The sequence below is a fragment of the Catharus ustulatus genome, chromosome 2 (genome assembly GCF_009819885.2).
Source record: "Catharus ustulatus isolate bCatUst1 chromosome 2, bCatUst1.pri.v2, whole genome shotgun sequence".
NCBI lineage: Eukaryota > Metazoa > Chordata > Aves > Passeriformes > Turdidae > Catharus > Catharus ustulatus.
Window position 1 is genome coordinate 108,160,493 of NC_046222.1, and position 14,130 is coordinate 108,174,622.

The following is a 14,130-nucleotide window of genomic DNA, read 5'->3' on the forward strand; positions in this document are numbered from 1 at the left end:
TATAAGAGACTCTAAAGACCCATTGGGTGAGACCAAGGTTGACCTTTGGGATCGCTCCCTTCTTACTACATCTGCTACTGAACAGACATTCCAAGAGCAATCCCAGGGGCAGCTGAGAAGCTACTGAGTTTGGATTTGCACCACACGATATTACTGATAAAAAACCCATAGTGAGTGCATGAGTAGAGCAACCTGACTCCCCAGTGCCTGCAAAGATAAGAGCTGTGTTCTGACCAGAGGAAGGTGACACAGTATCTCCACCTGCCTGGTGGAAAGTGCCAGTGCCCCTCACCCAAGCTGCATATGGAGTCTGTTCTGCTTGCAATGGAAAATGAAGAAAAATGCAACATCTAGACTTGCGGAGGGAAGGACAGTAATGCTGCAAACCTCCAAAATGAAAAGATGCTCCCTATGGTGGAGAGCATAGACTTGGTAGAACCTTCCTCCTTTAAACAAGTTCATTCCTGTGTGGTTTGGGGCTATGTGTCCTGTACACAAGTCACAGAATTGTCATGGGACTAGTAGGGTCCCTAGGGGAAGCTGTACCTTTCCAAACATGGGATAAAAAGAGAGACCATGGAGTCTATGTAAATGTGGAGGCTGGGAAAAGTAAATGAAGAGGAAGCATTGGTTTCTGGTAGTTTTGCTGAGGTGGAATTGGGATATAATGCCAGAACCAAGGTGCTGTTTTCAAGAGAAGGAAGAGAGCTGCACCGCCCTGAGCTGTCTGTGCTGATCAGGGAGTAGGTGCAATGGGGAGGCTGTGGTAAGGTGCACTCTAAAATCCTACCCCTTGCAGCTTTTACCTGTTACCAATGGCTCTATCCACTGGCTTATCATGTTCCTGAGAGAGAGGCCAAATGAGTGCCTGAGATGATTTCCTCAGAGGTATCTCCTGCCCCTGACTGGTGAATGCTATACTGCTGTTTCCTGGTCCTTTTCTTGTGATCCCACATCAGTTTGGGTGGCTGCTGCTCTTTTTGAAGCATTACAATTTAACAGTTCCCCCCCGCTTTATGAATCTCAAGTGAAACGCTAAAATACATTTCAGTGGCTTATTAATAACATATGACTCCTCTAGGTAGGAAGAGGAATACAGTCCATGCTCCCATTACAAGAGTTAAAAGCCTCCCAGCTGCAGAGGAAACTCAGAAATGTGGGGTACAAATACTCCAGTGATTTTAGTAGTGGCTCATCTTGGGTCCAAGAAATAGTTTTAGTACTGTTTGAGCACTGCCCCTGGACCTCCAACAGCTCTCACGTCCCTGCTTGCTCCCCCTGGGTCACGCCTGAACTTCAAGTTCCCAAGGAAGTGTGGGGAAGTGGTGCTGAGATTGGGACAGGCTCTGTGCCTTCCTGCCGGCCCAGGCATAGGTCTGGGACTCATTTCAAGCCAAGCCAGAAATCCGAGCTAAAAACCCGAGCTGACTTTGTGTCATGGAGTGTTCCTCTTTCCAGAGGCAAAGCATGAAGGCACATGAATGGTCCATGCTAAAAACCAGCAGCAGGGCCAGCAGAGCTCATCAGCTCAGACTGATCTCTGTGAAAGCAGTTGTATCCTCCCTCTGGACCAAAACTTGTCCCAGGAACAGGTTGTTGCATCTGCAGAACATGGGATATGTGTCTCACCAGGCTGGCAGTGATGCTCTCTGCAGCTCAGGCCATTTGACCAGCGGTAATTAAAAGCTGCCTCTATGTGGTCATGTAATGACAGGCTGTACCACAACACTCAAGTGCAAGGATGACATGCTAAGGTCAAGCGGGCAAACAAGCTGCTGTTTCCAAACTGTGGAATGCCTGTATTTGCATCTGCCTGGATCTCCTTTTACAGTACCTCTTTCAGTGGTATTTACCACCAATAATTTAGAGTATGTGTTCAGATTTCATGCCTGCCTGTTAGGCACGTTCACCTTTCAGAAGTGTATGCACGCCAGCTGAGCTGTGTTGCGTCAGAAGGAGCGCTCCTTGTCTGACGGGAACCCAGCTTTCCCTGACACCTCCTAAGAAGCCGGTGCCCAAGTGCACGCACCTGACTTCAGGGAGTGCAGCAACCTCCGGGGTGCCCCGGGAGGTGACACCAGTGAGCGGGCACCACCCTCCCGCAGCGGAGCCCTGCGGAGTTGGGTCCCCTCCTGCCTCTCGAGACAGCTTCTCCTTCTTCTCCTGCACACCTGAGCAGCGCTCCCGCCGGAGGGGAGGCGGGCTGGGCCGGGGGCGAGGAGGCAGAGCCCGCCCGGAGCAGCGCTCCCCGCCCGGCAGGGGCCGCCGGTGCCTCCGCCGCCCGAGCCCCGACCCGGCCCGGCCCGGCCCGCAGCGCCTCCCCGCGGCGGCGACACCGGCACCGGCACCGCCCGCTGCCCCCGCCCGCCCCCGCCCCGCCGCTCTCCCGGGCGGGAGGCTCGGCGGCTCGCTCCTCCTCGCGGCCGCGGGATTCCTCTCTCCGGGTTTTCGGGCCGCCCCTTCACACCCGCCGCCGGAGCGGGACGGCGTGAGAGGGAGCGAGCGAGCGAGGCGGCGCGGATGCGCCCCGGCTCCCCGCGGCGGCAGCGGCAGCGGCGGATGCTCGGCGGCGCGGCGGCCGCCCCGCAGCCCAGGAGCCCCGCGCAGGGAGGCAGCGAGGCGATGAGCCGCCCGCCGGCGGCCGCCCGCGAGTGACGGCGGCGGGCGAGGAGCGGCGGCGGCCAGGAGGAGAACGACGAGGAGGAGGAGGAGGGCAGCGATCCCCAGTGCCCGCGGGAGCCCGGCAGAGCTCCGGCCGAGGGCTCGGCCATGCCCTTCGCCAAGCGGATCGTGGAGCCGCAGCGGCTGTGCCGGCGGCAGCCCGCCGCCTCCGTGCTGGAGGAGAGCTGGGGCGCGGAGCCGCCGCCGCGGGACCCGCCGCCGGAGGAGCCGGGCACGGCGAGCGAGGGCGCCGAGGCGGCCGGCGGCGGGGACAGGGAGGCGGCGGCGGTGCTGATGGTGCTGGACCTCTGCTCGGTCAGCAACGTAGCCCTGTCGCGGATCCTCCGACAGCTCTCCGACGTGGCTCGACACGCTTGCACCCTTTTCCAGGAGGTCGAGGCTGACATCCAGGGCACCCACCGCCGCGTACGGGCGCTGCACGGCCGCATCGCCGGCCTCCAGGGAGCCGTGCGCGGCCTCGACCCCAAGCAGGAGGCAGTGCGTAAGTACCGCGGAATGCGGGATGGATGGGGCGCACCGCGGGATGGATGGGGCGCACCGCGGGATGGATGGAGCGCACCGCAGCACCGGGCGCCCGGCGGGGAACGCCGGCCCCTGGCAACCTGCCGTGCAAAGTTTGGGGCCAGAGTCGGTGGGAAGGGAGCCCTGGCGGGGCAGCAGTGGGAAGGGAGCGGGCGGGCGCGGGTCGGGTCGGGTCTGTGAGCGCCGCTGGGCGCCGCGGCGATGCCGGCGGGAGGGATGATGTCAGTGGTTTGTGCCTTACGTAAGGAGCTGGCTGGCGGGGCTCTCGGGACGCATCTTCTGCAGCCAAGGGTTTGGCCAGGGAGGGGGACGAGGTCTATCAGCTGGGCGCCGGGGCTGATGGAGACGATCCGCCGCACTCGGGCATATTTGGGTTTTGTCCCTTTGCCGGCCTGTCCCCCTTCCCCGATTGATATCTTCTCCTTAGGAGTGTCTCTGAATTCCCGATCGAATGCTCTTAAGTAGAAATAATAAAACTGCTTTGTCGTTACCTAACTGTCGGGGCCATAAAATAAGGAAGTTTGGCTAATGACTTCTTTCTGTTTAAAGAGTGGCCCTGGAGAGCGAAGAGGGGAGGGTGGAGAGGGGGAGGAGGATAAAGATCAAGGCAATATAGAACTTGCGTTATGAGCAGCGCTTGAATCCTGTTTCTTCTCCACCCAAACTATAAAAGCAGTGAAAAGCTCTGTAGTCCTACTAGCTGCTGATTTCTGCTGAATATGGCTCGTGTTCACAGCAGTGCGATGATTTTGTGCTCTCACTAGTGCATATGCTTCCCGAGCACTTGTGGATACGTGCTTTTTTTTGTAGATAGGGCTGTGGATTGGAAGTCTGGAGTAGCAGAGATTGGCGTTGGTTCTGACCTCTCAGTATCAGTTTTAGGAAAAGCAATGGCTTGAAATGAGAATTTGGCTTAGTTTTTGCCTTCTGCTGGACCCCTCTAAATCCTGAGTACCTCCTCTAAGTAAAGAGAGTTTACACCAGGGTAAACAAGACCATGCTCTCTTCTCGATGTTTTTTCATTAATATGCCGTTTAGAAATTGTGCTTTGGATTTCCTCCCCTTTGGAGCATTGTGGAATATAGATAACTCTTCTAGGATCAATGAAGCTGTCCTGATTAACAGAATAAAGCCTTAAGTATTCAACGGTATTTAAGCTACATACTCAGCAGATGTACTGGTGATGTATTAATGTACACCAGCCATAGATGAGACCGAGGGAGATTTCTTGAGGTTTCAGGATGAGAGTGTAATCAGAGCAGAGTGCCGAGCTGTGATTGGAAACTGCAGTGAGAAAGAGGCTTGGCTGGCTCGTGAGGGAACTGTCTGAGGAAATGAAACTCCTCGTATCACATTCTCATCTGTAGGTCTTTTGAGCTGAGTAAGTGTGGGTATATACTAATGTAAGTGAGAGCAGAGCTTAGCTGTTCTAATCTGTATGGCTTTTTTCTTTCTGGATTGTGCAAGTGTAGCTTGTTTGCAAATCACAGAGCAAAATCTTGATATTACAGCACAGTTATGTCATCTGCTTAATTAGAGAGTCTGGCTTTATCCCCGTGATGATAAATGCAGAATCCATTTTTATTTTAGTGCATGGTTTTCTTTGAAATCCTTATCTTTTTAAGAGGGGAGAAAATTTTGGTCATGATCCTCCCTGTGTTTGCCAGCTGTTCTTCCTTCCTCTTGTATACTGCACAGTGCCACTGACAGATCTGCAGATGTCCCTAGGTCTGGTCAGCCAGGAATCCTCCACAAGGCTGGGCTTTGCCCCCACCCATCCTCCAGTAGGTGTGTGTCTTGCCTGCAGCTGTAAAGCTGCTCAGAGCACACCTCCCTGTCCTCATCGCTTCTCTCCATGCAGTGCTGTACCACATCTTCCCTAAAGGTGAAAGTCTCAATACAATCCAATGTACATGAACAGTCAACTTCTTTGCCTCCTCTGGCTGCTTTTATTCCCCGTCCAGTGTTGGATCAGCAGAGCTGCATTTACATAGTGATGCATCTGAACATCTCAGCTGAGACCCAGAGCTAAACAGCACCACTTTACACATTATCTCCTCACATTGCCCCAAAATCCATACACACCCACAGCAATACCTCCCTTTGGCCTCCAGACCTGCTCACTGTTCCCAAGGGACAGATAAAACTGCCTGGCAGGAAGCTGCCCATCTTCCCTGTAGTGTATAATGATAGTGTGCTTTAACTCTCTAGGCTGACGCCTCCTCCTTCATTATTACTTTCAGCAAGACTATGCTAATGTTTGTTTTATGCATGAAGTGCCTACATAATTCACTCCTGGAAGTATTACACTCAAGTTACTACACCCAGTTGTTTTTTTGAAACCAAGAGAGCAATTGCAGGTGATCACAGATCTGCCCAGGACCTAATCAGCACCACATTAAGGTATACTGACTTCAATGTCCTGTGGCAAGCATGGAAATGATGGGATGGCCTCAGGGCTGTCTTTTGGCTGTCCAGCCCAAATGACACATCTAAGAATAATTCAGAACTGGCTGGAGGTTTGGACTCATAACCACAAGGAACAAGTTGGTGACAGCCATGCAGCCACCCCACCCATGGCATGACTGCAATGGCTGCATTGAATTTATTGCATGTTATGAGTCTGGAGGGGCTGGGCTTATTGGTGCATTGACAAGACACCATGTACTGGGATGTTAACACCAGGACAGTGGAGTCCAACCACAAGTTTTTCAAGTATTCAGTTTAAAACTACTAGCCTATCTTGCCACAGTGAGACATTTTTCATATTCCAGCTTCAAGTTCAGCACAGTGATTTGAGAATAATGCTACTGGACATGCCCTAGATACTGAGCTGTGACAGTGGAAGGCCGTTTTCTCTATGCCTCATAAGCCAGCTGGATTCTGAGATTCCCCTGTGAACAGTCAGACTGTGTTAGGAAAAGGAAATGACGGGCTAATGCCATCTCAAGAGCTATTGCAGCCAGTGGTTGGAGGGGCATTCCTTGCCCAGAATGCCATTCCTTGACAATTGCAGAGATGATACCAAGGGGAAGAGGAGCAGGAAAGGAGTTCACTTAAAAACAGAATATAATACAGTTTTGCGTAATAATGTTGTATATTATACTGTAAATTATGTGTCATTATATTAAAACATCTATGTTGGATTCAGGGAATATTAACAAATAATTAAAATTAATTAAACTAGCATTTCCCCAGTAATGCTTATCACTACTCCTGTCAGTTTTACAAAGCCTTAACATTCTCAGCTCTGTTGCAATGGTGAACATTTGCAAGTATGTGGATACTTTGTTTTAAGTAAAGTGCTTAAAAGTCCTCTACTAAGCTACTGGTAAAGATATTTACCTATGTGTTGCCCTTTGTTTTTGTCACTGTTCGGTGTTATTGAAGAACTTTGTTAGGCACAATAAAGGACAGATTCTGGGCACTTACAAGCAGGTCATCTTCAAAAACTCAAGGTCTCTCGCTTCTGCCTACCCAGAAGCTGCTTGTCCTTTCATCTTTTGTTTAAGCCTCTGGCCAGCCAGCATCTTGCAAATATGAATCCTTTCCCATCCTCTGAATGTACGAACAAACAAGGGTGAGAAATGTTTCCCTGCTCAGCTCCTGAACTAACTACTTTGCCCTTCTGCCAGTCCACTGCTTTTCATCATGAGCAGCTCCAGGGTCTGCTTCTAAAGCAGAACCATGTGGGAATAACATGATTGTTGTCAGCCTGGATGTTGCTTACTTTTCTTGTTGCCAGCAAGAGAACTGAGCAGTGTGGTACTGCCCAGTTTTATTATTAGATGCTTGATTATCTTGGTAATGCAGAAACATAGAAGTGCTGGACTAGTGTGTAGACTTGGGACTCAGTACCTCCATGTTTATTTGGAAAGATGATTTCTCAGTGTAGAGATCTGGCAGTTGAAGTGGAATATTGTGCTTTACAGAAACTGATGATGTAAGCCATCTTACTTTCTGATTAATAGGCAACAACCGGGCAGCAGATTTTGAAAGCCCTAGCTAATGAGATCCTTTTTGCACCCTGGCATCCCAGAGAATTCCACACATTCCAGGCTTTTTTTTCAAAAGCATCAATGTGTTACCAGTAGCCAATCTTTCTAAAAGCTGTGTGGTTTCCAGAAGTTGCCTGCTGTATCTTCATTGCTCCACTTTTCCATTCCTGATTTTGCTATGTGCTAACAGTTAGTGATGCAGCTGCTTAGAAGTGTGGGGATCTCTGCTCTTCAGAGACCCCTGGATCTCTACACTGAGCTGCTCTATAGGATTTCCTTGTTTCCTGAAGTGTCAGTATTGAGATAAAAAAGACAGATTCTTTGTAATTTTAGGCTCTGCATTAATTTATTCTGTTTGATTGAAGTTGGTTACTGAGAACAGCCTGGCAAGTTTCACTTTTGCTTTTAGTCTCTTTCATTGTGCTTTTTAGGTGGTTTTGTTTTGATTTTGTTTGGTTTGGGGTTTTTTATGTTAGTGTGACTTTTAACCACACTGATAAAATGCTTTTCTGTTTGGGTTTTGAGCACTACAGGGAAATGTTTAATCCCTTAAAAGGTTTTCATGTGTTTTGTGCCACAGTCCTACCATTTTTACAAAACATATATTCGACTCAAAGCTCACCAGAAAATGCACCTCCTCCTTGACTTAATGTGCTGAAGTCTCAATTGCTGTTGAAATGGAATCAAGAAATTGTCATGCTTCCATCTCAGAATTCACTTGCATTGTAAGGCCATCCCAGGCTCAGGGATGGTGAGCATCCTCGCAGAGCTCTTCAGGGAGGTACATAAGACCTTAAGAGTAGATGCATCTTGAAAGAAAAGAAACAAATATCCAAGCTGGGAAGAGAAGTGTAGCACTTTATCTCAGCTTCTCAAGATCCTTGAGATTTTAAGTACAATTTTCTTTGCATGGCTTTTCCGTGGTACTGAGGCGGAGCTGTAGATCTCCATGGTTTGGATACATTTATGTAAAAATATCTCGGATACTGCTGGAGACAAAGCAGAAGAGATTCCTAACTTCCTTTAACTTTGTATTATTGTCCTTTATAGTTAGCGAACCTAAGTGTGAGCACAGTTACTCTTTTAGAGGTGCACACTAATGTAACCTGGGGGACATGAAGCAAGAGGATGTATTCAGAGCTCCCTTTGTACACTGAAATTACGTTAATTGGCAAGTCTTTGTTGGGTGCAGAATAAAACCTCTGAAGAAAAGCAGCTGTACACTGGATGTAGTAATCCATCACTTTCAGCTTTGTGTCCTTTACCTGCCTGAATGGAATGACACAACCTCTTCACTTGCTGTTTTGGAAAGGGAGAAAGGCTTTTGGCTTTACTTGCCAGGTTTGGTTTCTTGGTGTTGTGCTGGTCACTCATTTGTGTTAAAGAACTCACCTCTCTGCTGCACTTGCCTGTAGTTTGCCTGTGAATGCAAATAACCCAGGCTGTGGGTGTGGGAAAGTTGGAGAATTTCCTCAGTGCATGGTTTCTTCTAAATGCAGAGGATTGATGTCACATTAGCAGAGTGGAAAGGAGAGGGAGGCCAAAGCATGGGCTTTGCTTCTTACCTTTACTGCTGTCAGAACAACAAAGGACAGAGGAAGAAAAACCTGCTCACTTAAGGATCCCATCCCCACTTTACCTTAACATTCACTAGAGCACCATTAGCTAGAATACGGTCATTTAGGAGAAAAATGCCTTATCTTTGTTTACAGAATGGTGATAGAAGACCTTTAACACAGGAAAGTGACCATTCAGAGGCATTGGTTGAGGTATTTTTTTCTCATGCATTTAGTATGTGATAGAAGGCAGTGGGACTGAATGTCAGGTGGCTTTGACAGGGATGTAACTTTTTGAAAACTGGGGTTGTCACCTTCAGTGCTGTTAGCTTGTGGAATGCAGACTCTGGTCTCTTTGCAGATAAAAGCATAGTGTAAAATCCTTTGTCCTGCCAAGGCCAGTGAGATGCTCGGTGGAAAAGCTCTGAGAGCTCAGTGCTCAGGTAGGCTCACTAGACTTTGTCTGGCACAGCCTGGTAACAGATGAAGAGCAGAAAGCAGTGGTTTTCCCTCAAAGCCATTCTCTGTTATACAGGTGTAAATCTTCTAGAGTTTTACTGAATGTCATTTACTTGGTCTTCCACTGGTATAGTTCAGGAAGCCTTTGTCTGTACTATAGTTCCTTGCTTGTCATTCTACAAATAGTACTTAAGCTAATGTACCAGGTTGGAATGTTTGGGGATTTTGGTGCTAGATGGAGAGCCTGCCAGTTAAAAAACATGTCAAAAACATTTAGTGCTTGATTTCCACCTCACTGCAGCTACACAACTGTGTAATATCATAATAGTTAGTGCAGCTTCTTTCTGGCTCATGTTCAAGAGCCAAGCAGGAGTCTCCAGTGGGTTTATTAGAAATTCTTCTGGAAATGTTTTAGCTCCTGTAAGACCAATAAGATCTCCTTTACACAGGAGCAAAACTGCAGAGAAGACAGAACCAGACCTGTAAGAGATATCAACTTACTCTGGATCTAGTGGTTTAACAGAAATTCTTCCTACAACTCCCTTAAAACTCCATGCTTCTATTTAAAAGCCTTAATAATGTAATGTTTGTGTTCATACAGAAACATAAGATGAATGTTCCAGTGAAATCAGTGGAGTAATTCCTACTTTTGGTTATTTCTTCTGCTCATGCAGGGAAGATATGGTGATTAAGAAATAAACAGACTCTGGTAACATGCTGAGGGTGTGGGGAGGTCGTTCACCTGTTGATTCAGATGCATAAGAGACGTTCGTTTTCCTCTTTGAAAGATGAAGGGCCTGGAGTGTTTCCAAAAAACTCTCGCACAGTTCTCAAATGTCCTTGGACTGAGGGAAAGACTTGCAGGAAGGAAATATAAATACCCAATTTCAAGGTGCCATTCAGCTGCTGTTCTGGATCAGCAGAATCAGATTTTGTTGGCATTTCTTACATAGGTTTACCTGTTCTGAGGCTTCAGTTCTGAGGGTCAGATCAGGCTGGTCTGGCAGAGATGTGCAAAGGTGCAGAAAAAGAATGGGAGCCATCCTTACTGATCCCTACCATGGGCCAGTCCCAACCTCTCCTCCATTTGGGCAAAAGCAGGCTGCTCAATTGTTTAAAGGCAGCACCTGGCTCTTCCTCTCTCCAAACTGGAGAGCAAAAGTGATCGAGTGCAGGGGAGCCACAGCTGTTTAAAAAAGCTCCTGATCTGACATATTCCCTTCACACATGTTGTACCTGAATCAGATACTCCCAGGGAACTCTTAATAGCAATGTTAGGATGTCCAAAGTGGGGAAAAAAATAGGACCAGCTGATGTGAGTAATATATGTATGTTTTAAAAGCGTTGTTGCAGGGTTGTGTGGTTACCAGAGTCAGAGAGCTGGGATTGTTCAAAAGCTGCACTTTCCAATCGCTTGGCATCTCCCTGTAATCAGAGGCTGACATCAGACCCTCGATTGGAACTACTTGAGCTATTAGGCTGTGAAGAGCAGAAACTCTCTGTGTAACCCAGTGTGTAATAGGGGGGAAGGTTTTTTTTCACTTCCTTTGATGTATTAGCATCAAGAGAGGGAGTCTTCGCTTCATTCCTAATTGCTTCTCGTCTTTGAATTTATATACCAATATGTAAGTAACTGCAAAGGGAGATAGCAGAACTTATAAAAAGTTCAAAAAGGCAGGGCTTAGAGCATGATTAAAATAAAAGATAGCATAGATGCTGTTTTTAGCTGAAATATCTCCCTAGAATACTTTCCATTTACATTCTCATTATATCTAACTGCTTCTAATGCACTGCTTAGTTTAACAACTGGCATGTTTTTAGGGTAGATTTTAAAGTAGATATACACCCACTGTGTTCTTAACTTGTGACTTTAAATTGCAGTATCTGTATTGGACAATCTTTTCTTATACCTTCTTGGCTGAAGGCAGGAAAAAAGCCATACTGATAGGAACCTAATTAAGCCTGCAGTCCTGTTACACCAGGAGCTGAGTGCTTGAAATGCTGCTCAACTCAATGAGTGCTGCGTGGCACTGCCATGTTAAGTCCCAGCAGAGAGTGACATATTTTTTTAATAGGATCACTGTAATTCTTACAAAGCCACCGTGGTTTTCTCTTTCTTTTCAGCTGCCAAGGCAGTTGGACTTTGAACTACAGCCACTCAGACTGAGTCCCTGAGAAAGTTTGGAGGAGACGTCCTGCGAGTGTGTGCATGTGGTTAAGGGGAATGAGCATGGGTTGGTGTGTTTGTGCTAAAAATATGCACAGAGTCTTCAGGCCTCTGCAGCTTTCCCCCTGCCTTCTCAAAGTGTTTTTTGTTATCTTGACAATATTTTAACAGACTTTTAAGTTGACCTGAACAGACGGTGAGTTGGTGCTAATCCTTCTTGAAGATGTGTGTGCCAGTAAGAAAAGTTGCTAATCCTTCTTGAAAATGTGTGTATCAGTGGCTACAAAATTGGGTCATTTTTAGGACCAGAATATGTAAGGTGCACTGAAAAATTTCAGAGGCTTTGGATTGCTTTAAAGTCAAAACTGGGCTCTTTTTTTTTTTTTTTTCTTTTTTTCCCCCCAAAAAAGGCATTACAAAGTGTTGTTTTCTTCAGATGGCAATGACTGTCCATGATTGCAGAAATCAGATCTTCTGGATGATGAAACTCAAGATAGGCAGCAGTAACTCACTGTGATGCTCAGAGGCAAACTTTTTAAAAATGCTATACATGTTTCACTGCATCCAGTACTTAGTGATCTATGATAAGGGACAATTTAATTTTAAGTGAAGCAAGAGATTAATTATGATTTAATGCTTACCATGCAAATCAGAGTGGGTAGAAAGAATGGATACTACCCAGTTTCATTTTTTCTTCCTGTAAGGTTTATTTATTTGCAGAAAAAAGAGGGCCAGTTCTTGTCGTGGGCATGGTCTTTCCTTTCGTGAAGTGGTTTTTTGGTTAAGTGTTGTGTACAGGAGGATAGTCAAGAGATGTATCAATGTCTAAAAAAAGAAATAATGTATCATAGGTTGAGCACTGACTTTCACATGCCCAGCCTTAACCCTGGAAACTACATACCTCTTCACAGCCCTGATTCTGAATGCAAGCTTTTTTTTTTTTTCTTTTTTTTGAGGGATGGCTTTCTCATACTTACCCAAACCTGCTTCTGACTGTGCTGCTTCAGGCCGTGCTAAACTCAGCTTCTCTGGCCTTTCTCTACCCCAGCAGTTAAAATCATCACTGAGGCTCCAATCTCAGCACACTGAGATCTCACCTCCCTTTCTGTGTTGACTGTTCCCTGCAACAAGTGTTGCTGCAGGAACCTGAGGTCTTGGTCTCTGCAGAAGATTGCCTGAAGCCTTGCACACGGTTAGCATACCAAACACAAATTTTCCCTGTAAGTTGGATTATCCTGGCAGCACTGTTTTTAGCCTTGTTTCTTATCAAAACAAGTATTGAGGAATAGCACATTCTGTGTGTATAGCAGGGAAGGGGGTGGGTGTGCCTGGGTGTCTCACACCAGCCATTCAGGAATTTTATATTTTATATTTGTTACTCAGCTACAATTTCAGCTACACTGCCACAATGTAGAAATCATAAAAGAGGCTGCCAGGTAAAGGAGAGGACAGATTATTCCTACTGTATTTGGAGGAAGGTCTTGTTCTTTATTAGAAACTAGAAAATCCACTGGGGAAGGAATCCCGGATAAATGTTCCAACCTAATAAAAAAACGTGCTCCAGTTGGAGCTCACATTTACTTCAATGTGAAAGTCAGTCTTTGCATGACATAAAAGCTGGAGAGAACCAGACTTCATTAGTTCCGCTGCTTGCAAAATTGGTTGTTCGTATTCCTCTTTCCTCTCTAGAATTGCTGATTGTTTCTTTTCGATTTCAATATTGTTTTTTTGAAACTTATGCCTTGAATGACTTTCATTTTGTGCCATCCTATCCCTTACTCCTCTTGTCATGGTGGTTTCACAGGGGGATACTTCTGTCTTAGTAGCAAAGGCAACCCCCCCACTCCCTTCATGGTGTGAATGAACAGTATTAATTTTTACAACTGTGGTTTATTCTCCATTGATTATCTGTAATGTGATGCTGTCTTGTTCAGTTAATGAACTATCTGCTAAGATGCAATTGTCCCCCTCCCCCAAACATAACCTGCTTTTCATAGATGTTGTGAATGCACTCATTGTGCCTGGCACATTAAAAGCACTGGTTTAAGTTCCTGCACTTTCTAATTGCACTGTAGCTGAAGTGTATTTTGTGGCAATCATTACTCTGCTAATATTCCAAAATAAGTATCACTACTTAATTACTTCAATTGTATTTTTAGGCCTCTCTTACAGCTTGATATAGCTTTGTGCCAAGACAGAAGTTGGATAAGCTGTGCCCTGGACAAAACCCTCCTAAGGGAGACTAGGAGGCTCACCTGGAGGTTTATCATTAATTATATATCTCTGTTAGCTGATGTGAATCAGTATCCAGATTGAAGTATGACCCAGGGTATTTACCCAGTTTGTGCTGTAAATATTTTTAGGGACCTCTGTCAATACAAGGAAAGTTTAGAGTACGATTATCTCTCAGATCTAACAATAAAATTATCTGCCTACAGGTACATATGAAAATGAGCACCTATATTTGAGAAGTGCTGTGTCTGTAAATGAGTGAATGGGTTACAGCTACATTCAGCAGCTATAATGTGATTATTAATTTATGAAATTGTCCAAGTGGAACTTAACACAAATTATTAGTGTAGATTAAAAGTATGTTTCATTTATCTGCTTGTTCCTAAGAACCCAATAGAATGGCAATTATTTAAAGAAAACAAGAGGAAACTGCAAAATATCACAGCTCAGGCTGGTTATTTATTTTCTTTCTGATTCCTGTTTAGCTTTAGATCTGTCTTGATAAGCAGCATCT

General features: G+C 46.2%; 1 protein-coding gene across 1 annotated transcript in view; it reads left to right on the forward strand.

The window, feature by feature from the left end:
• The first annotated feature begins 2,674 nt into the window (after nucleotides 1–2,674).
• The window catches only part of NHS (NHS actin remodeling regulator), a 247,691-nt gene continuing 236,235 nt past the window's right edge, over nucleotides 2,675–14,130 (forward strand). Inside the window, exon 1 of the mRNA XM_033084234.2 lies at nucleotides 2,675–3,163. Within this exon, the coding sequence (XP_032940125.1) occupies nucleotides 2,770–3,163 (394 nt within the window). The 5' untranslated portion in view covers nucleotides 2,675–2,769. The remainder of the gene's footprint in view (nucleotides 3,164–14,130) is intronic.